Genomic DNA, 17,549 nt, shown 5'->3' on the forward strand with positions numbered 1-17,549 from the left:
AGAAATCTGGAAAGACCTAAAAGGGGGTGAAGGCCACTCGCCAGCTATTTGATTCTCTGGAATGCAGATGTGTTACCTTGTTATTTTCACATAAGCATAGGAAATTAAATTTCAAAACTTGTTAAATTATAAGTATATAACAGGAACACTGGTGCTTCAACACCATTCCCAATGCAGAATGTGGCATTCAGCCAATAAACAAAGCAGATGTTTGTTCTGAAAAGTCTTCTTTGTTTATTGGCTGAATGCCACCTGAAATATGAACACTTTGAGGTCCCTCTCTGTAGTCAGAAAAGCTAATGTCAGCTGTGTGTTGCATCTTAGTTCCACATTGTTAGACTTAGCATGTAGGTGCTATAGTCCCTTATGGGCTGCAATTGGCCTACATCATGCACTAATTAATTAGGTCAAAACCTAGACACTTGTTTGCACTCAGTTTGCCCTCTGACAATGAAATAATCCCTATTGTAGCTCCATATTGTATTGAAACAATTATCATATAAATCAACAGGTCTTGGGTAAGAAGAACAATCCAAGTAAATTATTGTCCACCTTTCTGTGTATTTCTGGCCACTTTTATTTATGACTTTTAATTAACTTTCAGGGGCATATTTATCAAAATCCAAGTTTGTGACAAAATAAATGCTGACAAGGAAAAAAAACAAAGACAAAACTCGTGTGGCTTTTATTTACCTTATTTAAGGCAATTTAAGAACCGTTTATAAGGATATAAGTTACAGGATATTGAGGGCTCTTGTGTATCATAATACAATATAATAGGTTAACCCTTATGTACAAGCGCCTAACACAGCTAAGTATCTTGTTAAATATAAGAGGTCCTCTGCTCTCAATCCATTATAAATATATTAAGGAGATTCAGACATTTTGTGCCTTAAGCTACTAACAAATGCTCTCGGGATTGTTTGTCCATAGATTGCAATATATTTAAACTGACAAATGATTGATTAAGAATTCTACTGATTCATTATAACATTTACACAGGGACTATTGTAAACTGCAACTTGTCTGCTTTTCAGGTTAAAACTCCCAAATGGCTGCCTTTTTTTTGAACACCACTCGGATCACCTGACTGTAGCTGAAAAGGGTGGGAGCTACAACAGGGAACTGGCCACTGCTCCCATATGAACTATATCAAACAAGGGAAAGTTGTGCTCACCAGTAAATTTTAAACCCCCTTTTTTTGTAATAAGTTTAAACCCTCCTTTTTTTGTTATAAGTATACGGGTACACAAGCACTAATTTTTAAACCCCCTTTTTTTGTTATAAGTAGTACCCATAGTGCACACCTCTCACCACAAACATCTCTAAACACTAAGGGGCACATTTACTTAGCTCGAGTGAAGGAATAGAAGAAAAAAAACTTCGAATTTCGAATGTTTTTTTTGGCTTCTTCGACCATCGAATTGGCTACTTCGACCTTCAACTACGATTTTGAATCGAACGATTTTATACTAAAAATTGTTTGACTATTCGACCATTCGATAGTCGAAGTACTGTCTCTTTAAAAAAAAATTGATGCCCTATTCGCCAACTAAAACCTACCGAGGTACAATGTTAGCCTATGGGGAAGGTCCCCATAGGCTTTCTAACAATTTTCTGATTATTCCTTTGATCGTTCGATCGAATGAATAGCGGTAAATCCTTCGACTTCGATATTCGAAGTCGAAGGATTTAACTTCGATAGTCGAATATCGAGGGTTAATTAACCCTCGATATTCGACCATTAGTAAATGTGCCCCTAAGTATGTAAAGCAAAATATGTCCTCAGGTGGTAGCCAACTTCTGTCTTATACTGCAAAAAACTTAATTACTTTACAATTACCTGCCTACTAACTGGCACTGATCTCTAGAGGCCACCGCAGCACAGATGATGGCTGTTATTATGCAGTCAGAGTTGCATACTAGTTTACCTTCACTTAGCTACCAAGATTCATTCTTTCAAGATCAGCAATCGTATACTCATAAAAACTAATAACAGAAGTTGTTTCCTTTGAATACATCATCTTGCGTATTCAAAGCTATCTCCCAAAGGGACATTGAGCTCATCAACAATTCAATTTGAAAGGTCTACCGCACATTAAATATGGAAATAATATCTGATAAGTTGCTATGGATTACACTTATGCAATTGAATACCTATGTTTGTAATTCAGCTCAGTAGCGTGCCTTACAACGTGTTAAAATTATATCTGTGAAAAAGTTAAGACTTAAATGAGTGAAAGGAGGGGAAGTTTTGGACCATATGCAGTTGTTTGTGCTAATATGATTGAGATGTAGACACATTGCTCTGGGACATTACACTATTTGATACTGTACATGCATGTGCCTGTTTAATGTACATTGCCATGACCTATAACATGTAATGTTTTATGGACAGACTTAGACCCAACTGAAGTAAATGATAGATGACAAATAGTTGTGCATGTCTAGAAATATTAAATTGTAATACAAAAACATCTTCCAGTTGTTGGAACACACACATATTTAATCCTTTTCTTAGGAAGCTGAATAAGGCTTGTGTTGGGCAATTGGGTCTATACTTAGTGAACTGGTCCTTCCTTTAATTCATCAAACTGTTTCAATTCCTTGCATCACTAAACTGCTGGCAATGTTTCTGCCAAAACTATCACACCATCTAACTGATATACAAACAATTTTTTTCCAGGGAGACTGTAGTACTGTAAAAGTATATTAAAGACTTTGATTCCTTGTTCGGGAGACATTATGTAAACAAGCATAGGGCTCTCTTTGTTTAATTTTTTAAACACAACTTGAGACTGGACAAATAATGCATAATAGAGGTAAATATTAGGACACAAAACATGCATTCATTCCTTAAACAACATACACGACAGCTTAATTGATTGCAGTATTTTTGTGTATACAGTGCACATCCACAATATATATATTTGCTGGCACTGCATAATAAGCAGTTAAGTCTTTATTCCCTCTCCTGTCATAAACTAGAAAAAAATGTTAGTGAGCTGAGGTTTAATTATTAAGGGTATATTAGAATTAATAGACATACAACTTTTAAGACATGGTGAGAACTTTATTTCTATAAATCTTATTAAAACCTATAAATCTTATACACTGGCATTGATGCCTTGGATAGGCCCACTTGAGATAATATTGGCCATATTCTATTCAATAAGAATAACTTATCTTATTATGTTACATGACATGGTTCCATGGATGTATGTATACTTTGTTAAGCTAAAGTCTACTTTAAAGTTTTATGGCCCAACTTATTGAAAATACCTATACAGGTGCAAACCCAAAACTAAACTTTTTGTATATAGCTTTATATAGCTCTTTGCTTCCTTAATCAGATTATTATAAAAAGTTGATATGCCCATTTACTGAACAGTTCGTATTTGAATTTTTTTAATGACAAAAGTCTGACCAAACTAGAATCCACGATTGGACCTCATTTATTATTAAAAAAATCATGATTTTATTGGATCGGGGCATGAAAAAATATAGCAAAGTTTTTTTTCTGATTTTTGTCTGAAAAGTCAGAAATAGTTGGAAACTTCACACAGAAGACCACAGAAACTTCAAATAGAATAGGGACTACTCCTATTGACATATATAAAACTTATGGTCTAAGGTCTAAGATGCCGGATTTTCAGATTTGGACTTTTTTCATCTTCTGGGTTTAATAAATCTCAAAAAATTCCCACATGTTTTTGGCATTTGGACTTTTGAACTAATAAATAAGCCCTTCATGTTCTGACTGGACTGAGCTGCCACATATGACCACTGGCAGTGTGTGAGGGACACATCAGTAAAGTTACTTGCTTTATGTAGTTAATAAGAGCTGTCTAAATTTGGCCATAAATGGGCAGATTTAAGATGCCAATTCAGCAGGTTCATTCAAAGAGTATAGTCAAAAGCTACCATACAAAGAACTTGTAGTTTTGCACTCAGGGGGAAAGTAAAATTAGGGGTATTCATGTGATACTTTTTGATGGCTGACTTTATAGAAATATTCACAAAGCAAGCTTTCATAACTCAGAGTTCTATACTTGACAGGCTGACATATATTATTGTTTAAGCTTTTTCTTTTACATTTCCCTTACATTTAATGCATATCATAAGGCTCTATCCTTACGCTTAGAGAGGTGGTCCTTACTGCACAATTTTAGAAGAACAGATGTGGATTAAATGGCAGTGCAGGTGAAACCCTTGTTATTTAATCACCCGTGCTTCTGTGAGTGTTTCCTGAAAATCTGCCCTTTTCAATATCCTGGAAAGCTTGAGACAACTGCCTCAGAGAAGTGTGACCCCCACATTTCCTTTTATTAGTGTGTCTAGAATTCTTCGCAAGAGTTGCTAGTTAATTGGATTAAAAGGATTTTCCGGAGTGGTCATCCACAATATGGGTTCAGGGCACTTTAGGGCGTAACTACTAAAGTGAAAATTTTCTTCTTGACTAACTTCGTCACAGTTTGCATCAATACACCAGACGTATTTTTGCATATATCTATCTATATACATATAGTATACATATATATAGTAATGTGAAAAATACAGTGGTGAATTATCACCATAAAGCAATGATGTATGTGGGATATTAGCATGGAGGATAAGACGTAGATAATAAGATGCTAAAGTTGCTGCTGTATATTTATAATGGTAGTTCGCCAGCACGGACCTGTGAAAAATACTTTTGCTGCAAAATAATGTTGGTGCATTTGATGTATTTTTATTCACTTGGTGTAATTATACCTAGGGGCAGATTTATTAATGTTCGAATTGTAAATTCGAATTTTCAAGTTGGATTTTTGGTCAAAACTCACGAATTCGAGTTGGGAATAATCCATTTGAATAAGTTAATAGCCTTCCTTAGCCTTCCTTAATTCGAGTTTAGTTTTTTCTTAAACAAGATACAGGTGTTTTTTTTCTTAAATAAGATACAATTCAAGTTTTGAGGTTTTTCAAAGGCCATTCTAGTTAATTTGAATTAAAAAAAAAAACATTCAACCTTTGATATATCTGCCCTCTAGTGAAAATTGGCAATGTCATGTCGAGTTTTAATTTTTTAAGAAAATACATCATATTTGATATATGAATATGCCTGATTATATGACATATGGCAGAGTTTTAATGCATGCTACATAGAAACAACTGCAGTCTGTATGATACATCTAAAATGATTACAAATGTATTTTAATGGGATTAGGAGGTCTTCATTTGTGGCAGGGTGTTGAAATTGGGCAGTTGAAGACGTTTCACTATTATTATTATTATTAACATGTATTTCTATAGCGCCAACATATTGCGTAGCGCAATATGAGCTGCGTCTTCGGTTCAACTGTAGTCTTCAGTGATTACTCAGCAAGTCCAGTTGTTTTAGAATTACTTATATTAGATATACCATGACCTGGATGAATGAAAATCTTCATAGTCATAAATCAGAGGGGCATATCCTTTATTTGAATGTGCTACTTTCATAGACTTCATTGAACCCCAGACCCAGCTTTAACCTCAACTTAACAAATAATTTTATGGGAACTGAAATGTAAAAACAATTGATTTTACACACCACGGCTCTTCTGTCTTCGGTGAGGATCAACTCAAGATAAAGTTTTTACATGTGAGTTGTAGTCCATTTTGTCCATGTATGGGACAGATTTCCATCAAGACTTCTGCCACACTAGCTCAATTTATGTGGGTGAATTACCCCACCATTTTCAGCACCGGGGTTTATTCACTAATTCAGTCATAATATTTGGCATATTCAAAAAAAGTACGTTTGCCTTTGAGAAAACACCCAAGGAAAAGGTTTGGAGCTTTAAACACACAAGAAAAAGTTTTGGAGCTCTACAGCCATTTGAAACAAAAATATTTTATTTATTTATTTTTTAATAAACACATTTGTAGAATATTTGCATTTGCTGTTTACATGAAGGTCAAGATAAATTTTTATACCACCCATTATATGTTGTATATCTGTTATAAAAAACAAAACAGAACAACAATATGGTAAAATATGGTAAAAGTCCTTGCCAAATAAAATACCCAACAGAACACCTTCGTATATAAAAGAAGCTAGGTAGCCAACTGTATGTCTCCTGGTCTTGCCCCACTATGCTGATGTACTTTGAAGATATTTTATCTATTAACTGAATAAATTATTGACATTCCCTTGCATATCCACATTTCCTGTTTTTGTTGCAAATAAACTCTGATTGCACTTGGATAAATAGCTTTATGCTCAGGCTTTCTCATTTGATGTAACTGCCTATCACCATGCATGCACAGCTTGTAACTAAATACAGATGTCATCCATATGCTGCAAATTCTAAAATTCCTTGTGCAATTTGTTATTTCTTTTACGTTCTCTTTCACACGAATGCACAAAAATAATATATACATAAATTGTATTAAGATAAATAAACAGGAATAGATTAAGAAAGATCATTTGTTTGTCTTATTTGGTTCCTGGAAACTTGTCCTGTTACATGTTCTTTTAGAATTATTGCAGATTATTTGAACTGGATAACAAATATTGCAAGGCTGTAATTACTTAATACATCTATTGCATTTTTTTTCAGAGAATGAAATTAACAATTTATAAGGTGCGCAAGGCAACGTGTAAGGAAAAAGAAGTTATGTATGCATGGGCATACCCAAAGATCATATTTGAACAAACTGTTAGAAAAATTTAAAATATAAGAACAAGTTTGGTATAGGGGTTACTCTTTCAAATAGATGTGCATTAAAAAAAGTTTAAAAATGAGGAAAGATTTTTGAGTATTGTTTGGGAGGGGCACAGTGGGACCCAAAGCACTATTAGGAGGCCCAGACTAAAGGCCATTTATAGTGAGGCCTGGAATTAATGATTATTTTTATTCTTGATATTCCTGGAAGCTCAGCCTGTCCAGTCCAGTTTAAATTCAAGTATAAAACCACCACCAAGTTTAGACGTTCACATTTTTTTTATAAATAGTATACCATTCGAATTGTGAATAAAATCAAATATATGAGAGTTTGAAAAAACCACATTACTCTAAAATTCGACCTTTGATAAATAACCCACGTAGACTAGTATAATGGAATTGTTACTTACCTGCAGAGAACAGATGTAAATAATACACATTACACTTTTGCATATTAGTGTACATCTATGTCATGATATTAGCAGAAAATATAAAAGGTTATTTACGATTCCCTTGGGCAGACGTTGAGCACTAAGGGGCAGATTTACTAAGGGTCGAATATCGAGGGTTAATTAACCCTCGATATTCGACTAGGAACTAAAATCGTTCGACTTCGAATATCGAAGTCGAACGATTTAGCGCTAATCCTACGATCGAACGATCGAAGGATTATTTGTTCGATCGAACGATTAAATCCTTCGAATCGAACGATTCAAAGGATTTTAATCCAACGATCGAAAGAATATCCTTCGATCAAAAAAACACAGGCAAGCCTATGGGGACCTTCCCCATAGGCTAACATTGAGTTCGGTAGCTTTTAGCTGCCGAACTAGGGGGTCGAAGTTTTTCTTAAAGAGACAGTACTTCGACTATCGAATGGTCGAATAGTCGAACGATTTTTAGTTCGAATCGTTCGATTCATAGTCGAAGTCGTAGTCGAAGGTCGAACTAGCCCATTCGATGGTCGAAGTAGCCCAAAAAACACTTCGAAATTCGAAGTTTTTTTATTTCGAATCCTTCACTCGAGCTTTGTAAATGTGCCCCTAAGGGTGCAAGAACCGTAAGGCAGATGATAAGGGCTGGGACTTGAGCGTGCATGTATAACATGCAAGTTAGGAGGTGGGAGCGTGGATGCCAAAATGCAGATAGCCCTCTGTTCAGGGAAGGAGCAGCAGGTCTAGGTTCTCTAAACATAGCACAGAGGCCTGATTCAATTCTGCTGTAACAGAAGTCACTGTACAGAGGGCAAAAACCCTTGCAAATGTCTGTAGTCATTGATATTGTCTGTAACCAGATAAGGTGTGTTTGCTGCACTTTGTGAATGCCGTGTTATAAAGCTGCTCTGGCTATATTTAAGATGCTAGATCTATGTCCCTGTAGGCTTCCCCATAGATCACAATGATGTCTTGTCTAGATGTTTCTAAGCTGAAGGCTTTTCAAATCCAGAGGATTTCGAAGGCTAACTAGTGATTACTTTTGCAAATCTCTTGAGGTCAAAGTGGGAATTTTGTTTAATGTTAATGCATAACATTAGTAGCTCTGATGCTCATTTCCTCCCTTGTGGCTCATGGCTCACATGCCACACTGTATGATTAAACACATCCTCATTTCAGATGTTCTGAATTCCACTGTTTCAGTGTTTTCCATTAAAGAAAAACAATACCCCCTAAAATGAATACTTAAGCAACAGATAGTATGTTTCATATAAAATGGCATATTAAAGAATCTTATCAAACTGGAATATATATTTAAGTGTTTATGATTCTTGTGCTCCATCGGAGATCACCTGACTAGAAATAATGCAGCTCTAACTGTAACAGGAAGAAGTGTGGACAGAACGTTGTCTTTTATTTGGCTCATGTGACCTAACATGTATGGTTTATTTGTGAATCCCAGGGGTGGCCCTTAGTTCTTAAAATGTTCTTTAAAAGTTTACCCAATGGCTCATGATGGTTTATTTACATGAAACAGGGTTTTACATATGAGCTTTTTTATGCAATATATTTTTTTTTGAGAACTACCTTGTTTGGGGGCATAGTTTTCCTTAAAACATAATTTATTGCAGAATGCAGATCATATGATCCAAAATACTTAGCTCCTATCTAGAGCAATATTGGATGCTTCTGTGCATGCAAATCAAAATGTTGATTTGTCTTTAAATGAATTTAATCCTGCAAATAGCTCGCCTGTAAGTGGTTTTATCATCTGTAATGGGTATAGTTGGCTTGTGCAAAAATTGTATTGTATTCGAATGTTTGCCAATTAACTAAACTTTTGATGTAAAATATATTGTCTCTGTTGAATATTATGATGATACTTTCTGATGCAAATCATTTTAAATATTATAAAGGATATTTAGGAACTATAGTTCTCTAAATTTAAAGGGTATTTTCCTCTAATGTGGAGCACATGTCTTCAGGGTACGGAAAATATTAAAACCATAAAGTCATTGAAAGAAATTGGTAAAAAAGCAGAGGATCACTTCTAAAATTTCAATGGACTACCCTTGAGACTGAAGCTCAAATACTGGGTTTTGAAGCACAGTCATGGTATTGGTCATCAAATTCCCAGTACCACTTTTGACCTTTTTGGGTGCGATACAGGCATTTGATGATCAGAAAACTGCACTGATGAGCCTTAATAAAGGGCAAAGGTTATCCATATTTGGGGATTCAAATGTGTTTACATTATAAAAATTCAAATTTTATGTTAAGTTTAGGACAAATTTTGTCACTGTTCCTTTGGCTTTCTATGGAAATAAAGTCGATGGAAAAACCAAAGCAACTCCTAAAGAAGGCCTTATTTATATATATATTTCAAAAGATATGTCTCAGAAAAACCCTTAAAAGCTGTTAATTCAACTTTATGAAGTGTATGCGTTGTCCTTTTAATCAGTAACTACTGGTAAAAGCAGCTCTTGGTTTACTTTAAAACATCTTGCTTTATCTCTTGGTTTGATAAAACATCCCCTAAGTTACACAGTCTGAATAATATCAATATTTTGTTTCATAGGTAATAGCATGCTGCTGCGTGTTCTTCCATCACTTTATGAATTGCAGCCCCAGCCCATAAACTGCTGCCTCAAAGAACTGGTATCACGGATGTCTCAATTAGATGAAGGGGAACAGCATCACTTGTTAAGGTTGTTACAAACAGTTGCTAAAAGAAAACAACCTAAGGTACTTGTGTTCAAATAATTATAAATGTGTGTAGATCTTGTTAAGCAAATATTGCTGCATTGTACTGTTTTAAATGAGAAGAGAAAAGACATTGGCAATGTATACATCACTATTTTTACTTACTAGCAGTATACTGTTTTCCACAACAGACTTTTTTTTTTAATTTTGGGTAGTTTATTGAAAATACACAGGTACAAAAGCTTACAAAAACACATATTGTAAAAATACCTCCTACAAATATTTTTTTCCTCATTGGGCCCCTTGTGAAAGCCCACCAAAAACAAACAATATTTTTGGTGTCTCCTCTATACTCTGTCCACTTTAATTCTTTGGGGGATTTCTCAGCTTCCTGACTTCTTTCTCAAACTCTCAATTGCCCCCCCCTGCTTCTTGCAGTGGTAGGCAGCATCCCAGCCTGTGACTTCCTACCACATTATTGCTCTTTGTCCTGATCAGAGAGCCCATCCTAAACTAATTGCAATTAAAGACCTTTCAACAGGGCAAACGTAGAAAGTCTGCTGTAATAGGTGAGCTGGACCAGTATAGTATTTGGCTCTATCTTTCCATAAAACTCCAACTCGTGATCCAACAGCAAGATTCTCTGAACCAAGAAACATATTCCCAGTTTGGTGACATCCCTGTGTCTTAAATACACCATTTTGCCTAATTCTTTCATCAATTGATCACACTGTATATAAAAGGGGCTTATTAAGAAATGAAGAGAAAAGAATAAAAGTAACAGAAACTACAAGATCTATTACCAAAATGCTTGGAACCTGTTTTTGTTTTTGGATAAGGGGCAAATTGTATCTATATACAGTATCTTGCCTACTAAAAACATACAGAAACGGTAAATACACCCAGTAGGATTATTATTCCTCCCAATGTACTGTTTTAGTATTACAGTAAAAAAGAATTGGATATTAAATAATAAGTTACAGTATATTGTTTTTACCTTTAACCTATCAGAGCAAGCTTGTAAGTATTATCCTTATAGCTAAATTGTTGTTGTTCATGGAGGTCTTTGAAGAGCTTATAAAGAAGCTGTTGCCAGAGGATTGTACTGAGCCAAAAGTAATAATATAATGGAATATAAATAAAAGCAAAGCAGGCACTTTGACATACAAAATGAGTATCCAGACAAAGGGAAGACAATAAAGCAATTATTAACTCTTCAGTAGATCAGAGAAAAGCATATTTCTATATATACACAATAGAACCCTAGAACTAATCATATCTCACATGAGGCCTTAGAAGCCTATTGTCTCAATATCCACAAACCATGTTCACCTGTTCTGCACAATAAGGTGGTTATTTATCAAAGTTTGAATTTTAGAGCTTTGTGAGCTCTTTTTAGACCTCAAATGAACTCACAACTTGAATGGTTTCCAATGTAAGAAAAAACGTGAATGTAAAAAACTCTAATCAGTGTAGTCAATGGGAAAAACTCAAATACTGGAATTTAGCAAAAAAAATCTCAAATCGCTCGAATTGATCAAGCTTTCTAGTGCAACCCACTGAAAAAATCTCAAACATCATGAAGGCTACAAACATCTTCAAATGGTTCAGGGGACCTCTGTCATTGACTTCTACATGACCTCAACTGGTTTTAGATGGTGTATTTTCGGATTCAAGCTATTTTTTTTGAGTGAAAAATGTCCTAGAAAACATGAATTTTTTCATGTTTTCGTTGATCCGTTGATAAATAACCCCCATAATGTGGGATTCTAGATCCTGAATTCCTTTTGCAGTGCACAGAGCCATCTTTTATGGATTTTTGAATTGCAGTTTATTACAGGGAATTTTGCCATTCCCTTCTCTTTTAAAAATTAGTGCAGTTCTTGCCCTTTGCTTATTGGCTTCAACCAGGCCATGTAAGTGAACTAAGCACAGAAACGACTAAACAATCATACAACATCAGTGCCTTTCATACAAAAACATTTGCTTTAAACAGCATTTTTTGGCTTACGACTTCACTTCCTTATAGAGAGCAGCTGTATTACAAGTTATGTCTCAGCAAAAGAACGCAGGCATACTTTCGTATTTTCTGGAGCTTTACTTATTTCTTAGCGAAACTTAGTTACTCTTACATCAATTTAAATTCATTGGGTATATAGAGATCATATGTATGTATTTATAAGTGATAATGGTGAAATTGCTGAAAGTGCCCACTTTTTATTAAAAATGTCCACCCTCAAACAGCAAGGGGCCGATTCACTAAGGGTTGAATATCGAGGGTTAATTAACCCTCGATATTCGACTGGGAATTAAAATCCTTTGACTTCGAATATCTCCAGCATTGAGGTATTTCGCTAGTGAATTGTGTTACTTGGCTTTTAGTAAATAGGCGATGTAGCTGTGAATTGTCTTTTTAGAGAAAATTGGCCAAAAACTACAATTCGCTCTTTAGTAAATGTGTTCCAGTCAGTTTAGTGCAGGGGTGCCCAAAAGGAAGATCGGGATCTACCAGTAGACCTTTAGCTGGTGATCAGTAGATCTCAAGACACTGTCAACAAACAGCTTGTCTAAATCACCCTCCTATTTGTGCTTTTCATTCAGATATTTATTATGTTAAGGTTACAAAAGAAATAGTTGTTTGTTAAATACAGCAATATACATTTTCTCATAAATCAATATTTAAGTAATTTTCCATGGACCAGAATGCTTTGTTGAGTTTTTGAAGGTTGAATATCTGAATTTTTAGAGATAAAAAGTAAAAACTAAACATTTTTTGAGACTTATTATGCTCGAAAGCTGTTAAAATCTGAAAATACCAGCTAAAACCTGCCAAAGTCATGTAAAGGCAATGACAGATGTCCCTTTTACATTTAGAAGATGTTTTTTGCCTTTATGATGTGTGAGGTGTTTCGGGCTGTTTCACTCTGGTTTTTGTTTGAAAAACCCGAAAAATTTGTGGTTTTCGGGCGACAATTCGAAAAAAGTTGTATGATTTGAATTATGGCACAATTTTGTCAAGATTTTGACCCGCACGTACAATTTTCGTTTGGTCTTATTTAGTAAATTAAGCCAAATTGTGGTTGGGAGTTAGGTCAAATTTTTATTCAAGTTTTAATAAATACCCACCCACTGTTTTGTCTTACAAGATGCCTGAGAATGTCTTATCCATATTCATAACCCATTATTTTACGGGCAAAGTTGATGGCAGCCTTATTGTTAACATTTATTTAAAAATAATTAACTGAATGACAGTTGAATGATTATGTTGCTAAAAATAACTTAAAATTCACTAACAAATGTGAATTTTAAGTATGTGGTCATGCTTAAAAAAATGTTTTTCTTAATAACACAATTTTAACAATCTGCCAACTTTGCCATAGGCACTGCAATCATACTGGCAAGTTAAACTGGCCTTTTTGAGTATTATTAAATCCGGCAGCAACTTGGTGCGATACAAGATTGATAAACAGATTGTTATTTACAGCACTCTGTGTACCAGTAACACCCTGGTCAGTATTGCTTTTTACTTCAAAATAAAGGAGGAGTTCAATAAACACAGTGCATGGACTATGACCTTAAAACTGCTCAAAAACATTAACAACAAATAAACACCTAAAGCACTGAATATATTTTTTTAACAATTCTTAAATGGGAAATGTGGCAAACAGAGTGCGTACAACATATGAGCAAAATTTATGGAATTTTCTTTTGCTCTATAAACTGGGCCAAGTGTAGAATTACAATGCATGTGCTAAAAGCTGGCCAAGTAATTTGACAGTCAGCAGCCTATTTGCAGTACAGTAAGGGGCAGATGTATCAAGGGTCGAATATCGAGGGTTATTCGAACGATTCGAAGGATTTTAATCCATCGATCGAAGGATTATCCTTCGATCAGACAATTGTTAGCAAGCCTATGGGGACCTATGAGGGGGTCGAAGAAATTTTTAAAGAGACAGTACTTCGACTATCGAATAGCCGAACGATTTTTAGTTCGGATCGTTCAATTCGAGGTCGAAGGTCGTAGTCGAAGGTCGAAGTAGCCAATTCGATGGTCGAAGTAGCCAAAAAAACCATTCGAATTTCAAACTATTTTTCCTCTATTCCTTCACTTAAACTTAGTCAATGGGCCCCTTCGTTTAGGAATGTCCCACTTTGTGAGTTGGGGACCTGCTGGGCACATCAGTTATAGAGGCGCAGAGCCTTTACAAATGCTGCCAGAATTGTTTTCCTGTTGTTTCCACTATTTTTATTTTGTTGGGTTAATGGTGAAGAGTGGCTAAAGGCACATTTTGGTGGGGTTTACCCAAAAACGGATGGGCTTTGGGAAAGATTGGGGACATTATTGTGTGGTCACTGCAGATTGGGAGCAAGTAAAACATATTCTGGAATTTGGATTTGAAAAGAGGACAACAAGTTGTCTTTAAAATAGAGTAGTCTGAATATGACCAGTATCTAGAATGATTGGCCAGAACTTTGCTAACATCATGTATTGTTGCAGGAGAAAGTGAGTAAGGTAGATGTATTTGTGCTGCTAAATTGAAATTGCTTTATAATGGGATGCTGAGCCTAAAACGGTCTTTGTGGGGACAAAGAAAAAAATGTAGCAAATACACTGTATGTTGGTGTTTAGAGGATAGATAGGAGATTAAAGAAAATATAACAAACACCTGACACCATCAAACAAATAACATAAATAATAGCCCAAGGCACATCTTAGTAAATTTACTGCTTGTGCCATCGCAAGTATTGAAAGGCTTGCATGAAAAATGTTGCTGTGATTTGCTGCTGATGAAATTCTAAAAAAAGGGGGTTATGGAAATGTTGAATTGTGTGGGTTTTTTTGCATTATGATTTCATTAGTAAATGAGACCCCTGTCTTTAAGATCACATAATTTTGAATCATTCTATGACTAATGTTTATGGGCTGTGTACATTTAATTTGCTTTTTAATGTGGTGTTTATATGCATTCGATTGTCTCTCTATATACTTTTGTGTATGGAATTTCAACATTCCCTAATTAAAGAATTAAAAGAGATGATAATGTCTCATATAAAGTTTCTGCATCTGTTTTCTGTCATTGCTAAACATCAAATGCAGAGTTACACAATGCATGTGTCCTTTCAGCTGTGCATGTAGTAGACATATCAGCAGATAAATACTAAGGATATGTATAATCAACTTAAAAGGGAACACAATCTGGGTCATTATTTTCATTTAGAATTAATGTATTTAGTCTGTGCAGTATCCACAGTTTACTGATTTTGATCTATTGGCAAAATCCTGACAGCTGATAAAGGCTAAACACGTAAATTCAACTATATATAGTATAGTACAGATGATTCAAAGTCCTTGAAAAATTTAGACATGCGTTGGAGTGTATTTTACAACCTTTGTGAGTCATTTCAGAGTGATGATGTGCATTAAAAGTATTTCAAGGGAAGCCCTAGATGAAAAAATTCAAAAATGTTGTAACATTCAGACATGCATATATTTGGGTGTGTATATAATACATATACACACAAACATGTTTTTGAAATGTACAGATATTAAGGTACATGTATGGGATCCGTTATCTGGAATCCTGTAATTCGGAAAGCTTCGAATTGTGGAAAGGCCATCTCCTATAGACTCCATTTTATTCAATAATCCAAATTTTTAAAAATGATTTCCTGTTAAAACCACCTCATGTTACATGAAAGTGATACAAGTATGGGATCCATTTTCCGGAAACCCGTTATCCAAAAAGCTCTGAATTATGGAAATGCCATCTCCCATAGACTCCATTTTATCCAAATAATCCAGTTCTTTAAAAATGATTTGCTTTTTCACCGTAATAATAAAACAGTACCTTTTACTTGATCCCAACTAAGATATAATTAATCCTTATTGGAATCAAAACCAGTCTATTTACTGTGAGTATACAGGTATAGGACATAGGGGTTTCCCAGGTTAGGGGTATACAGGTATAGGACACAAGGCTTTTCCAGTTATGGAGTCTTTCCATAATTTGGATATACATACCTTAAATGGGTTGTTCACCTTTAGGTTAACTTTTAGTATGGGGTAGAAAGTGATATTCTGAGTCATTTTGGATTTGGTCTAAAATTTGGAATAATTGTTTTTTTAATTGTTAAACTTTTTGTGCTGCAGCTCTCCAGTTTGAAATTTCAGCAGCTATCTGGTTGCTAGGGTCCAGTTTACTCTAGCAACCAGGTAGTGGTTTAAATGAGAGACTGGAATATGAATAGCAAGTAAGATTAAGGGGCCAATTCATTAACTTCGAGTGAAGAAATAGAAGAAAAAATACTTTGAATTTTGAAGTGTTTTTTTGGCTACTTCGACCATCGAATGGGCTACTTCGACTACGACTTCGAATCGAAGGATTTGAACTAAAAATCGTTCGACTATTCGACCATTCGATAGTAGAAGTACTGTCTCTAAGAAAAAACTTCGACCCCCTAGTTCGCCACCTAAAAGCTACCGAACCCAATGTTAGCCTATGGGGAAGGTCCCCATAGGCTTGGCTAAATTTTTTTGGTCGAAGGATAATCCTTCGATCGTTGGATTAAAATCCTTCGTTCGATCAAAGTATTTGCGCAAAATCCTATATTCGAAGTCGAAGGATTTCCATTTCCAGTCAAATATCGAGGGTTAATTAACCCTCGATATTCGACCCTTGATGAATTTGCCCCTAACAATTAAACTGTAGCTTCACAGAGCAATAATTTTTGGCTGTTAGAGTCAGTGACCCCCATTTCAAAGCTAGAAAGAGTCAAAAGAAGAAGGCAAATAATTCAAAAGCTTTTGAAAATAAAAAATGAACACCAATAAAGAGGTGCTTGGAACTGGACATTCTATAACATACTAAGGGGCAGATTTACTAAGGGTCGAATATCGAGGGTTAATTAACCCTCGATATTCGACTAGGAACTAAAATCGTTCGACTTCGAATATCGAAGTCGAACGATTTAGCGCTAATCCTACGATCGTACGATCGAAGGATTATTTGTTCGATCGAACGATTAAATCCTTAGAATCGAACGATTCGAAGGATTTTAATACAACGATCGAAGGAATATCCTTCGATCAAAAAAACGCAGGCAAGCCTATGGGGACCTTCCCCATAGGCTAACATTGACTTCGGTAGCTTTTAGCTGCCGAAGTAGGGGGTCAAAGTTTTTCTTAAAGAGACAGTACTTCGATTATCGAATGGTCGAATAGTCGAACGATTTTTAGTTCGAATCGTTCGATTCGAAGTCGAAGTAGTAGTCGAAGGTCGAAGTAGCCCATTCGATGGTCGAAGTAGCCAAAAAAACACTTCGAAATTCGAAGTTTTTTTAATTCGAATCCTTCACTCGAGCTTTGTAAATGTGCCCCTATAAGTGAATTTAAAGGTGAACTACCCCTTTAAGTCTGGTTAAACATTAATTTAACCAAATAGGATTGTTTTGCTTCCAATAAAGATTAATCAATGAATCAAGGTGCTGTTTTATTATTACAGAGAAAAAAAAGATCTTTTTTTTTTAAATTTTTAAATTATTTGATTGAAATAAAGTCTATGGGGCAAATTCACTAAAGGACGAAGCGTCTAACGCTAGCGTTAATTCGCTAGCGTAGCGCATTTTCGTTAATTCGCTGATTCACTAACGGACACTGGCGTAAATTCGCTAGTGTTACTTCGCACTCTTACGCCTTACGAATTTGCGCAATGGACGTAACTAC

The 17,549-nt window shown here is 35.2% G+C and overlaps 1 protein-coding gene across 1 annotated transcript in view; it reads left to right on the forward strand.

The window, feature by feature from the left end:
- The window catches only part of LOC108716215 (ventricular zone-expressed PH domain-containing protein homolog 1), a 213,532-nt gene that overhangs the window by 32,174 nt on the left and 163,809 nt on the right, over positions 1-17,549 (forward strand). The window contains exon 5 of the mRNA XM_041563355.1: positions 9,702-9,868. Within this exon, the coding sequence (XP_041419289.1) occupies positions 9,702-9,868 (167 nt within the window). The remainder of the gene's footprint in view (positions 1-9,701; positions 9,869-17,549) is intronic.

Source organism: Xenopus laevis, chromosome 5L, assembly GCF_017654675.1.
Source record: "Xenopus laevis strain J_2021 chromosome 5L, Xenopus_laevis_v10.1, whole genome shotgun sequence".
Classification (NCBI taxonomy): domain Eukaryota; kingdom Metazoa; phylum Chordata; class Amphibia; order Anura; family Pipidae; genus Xenopus; species Xenopus laevis.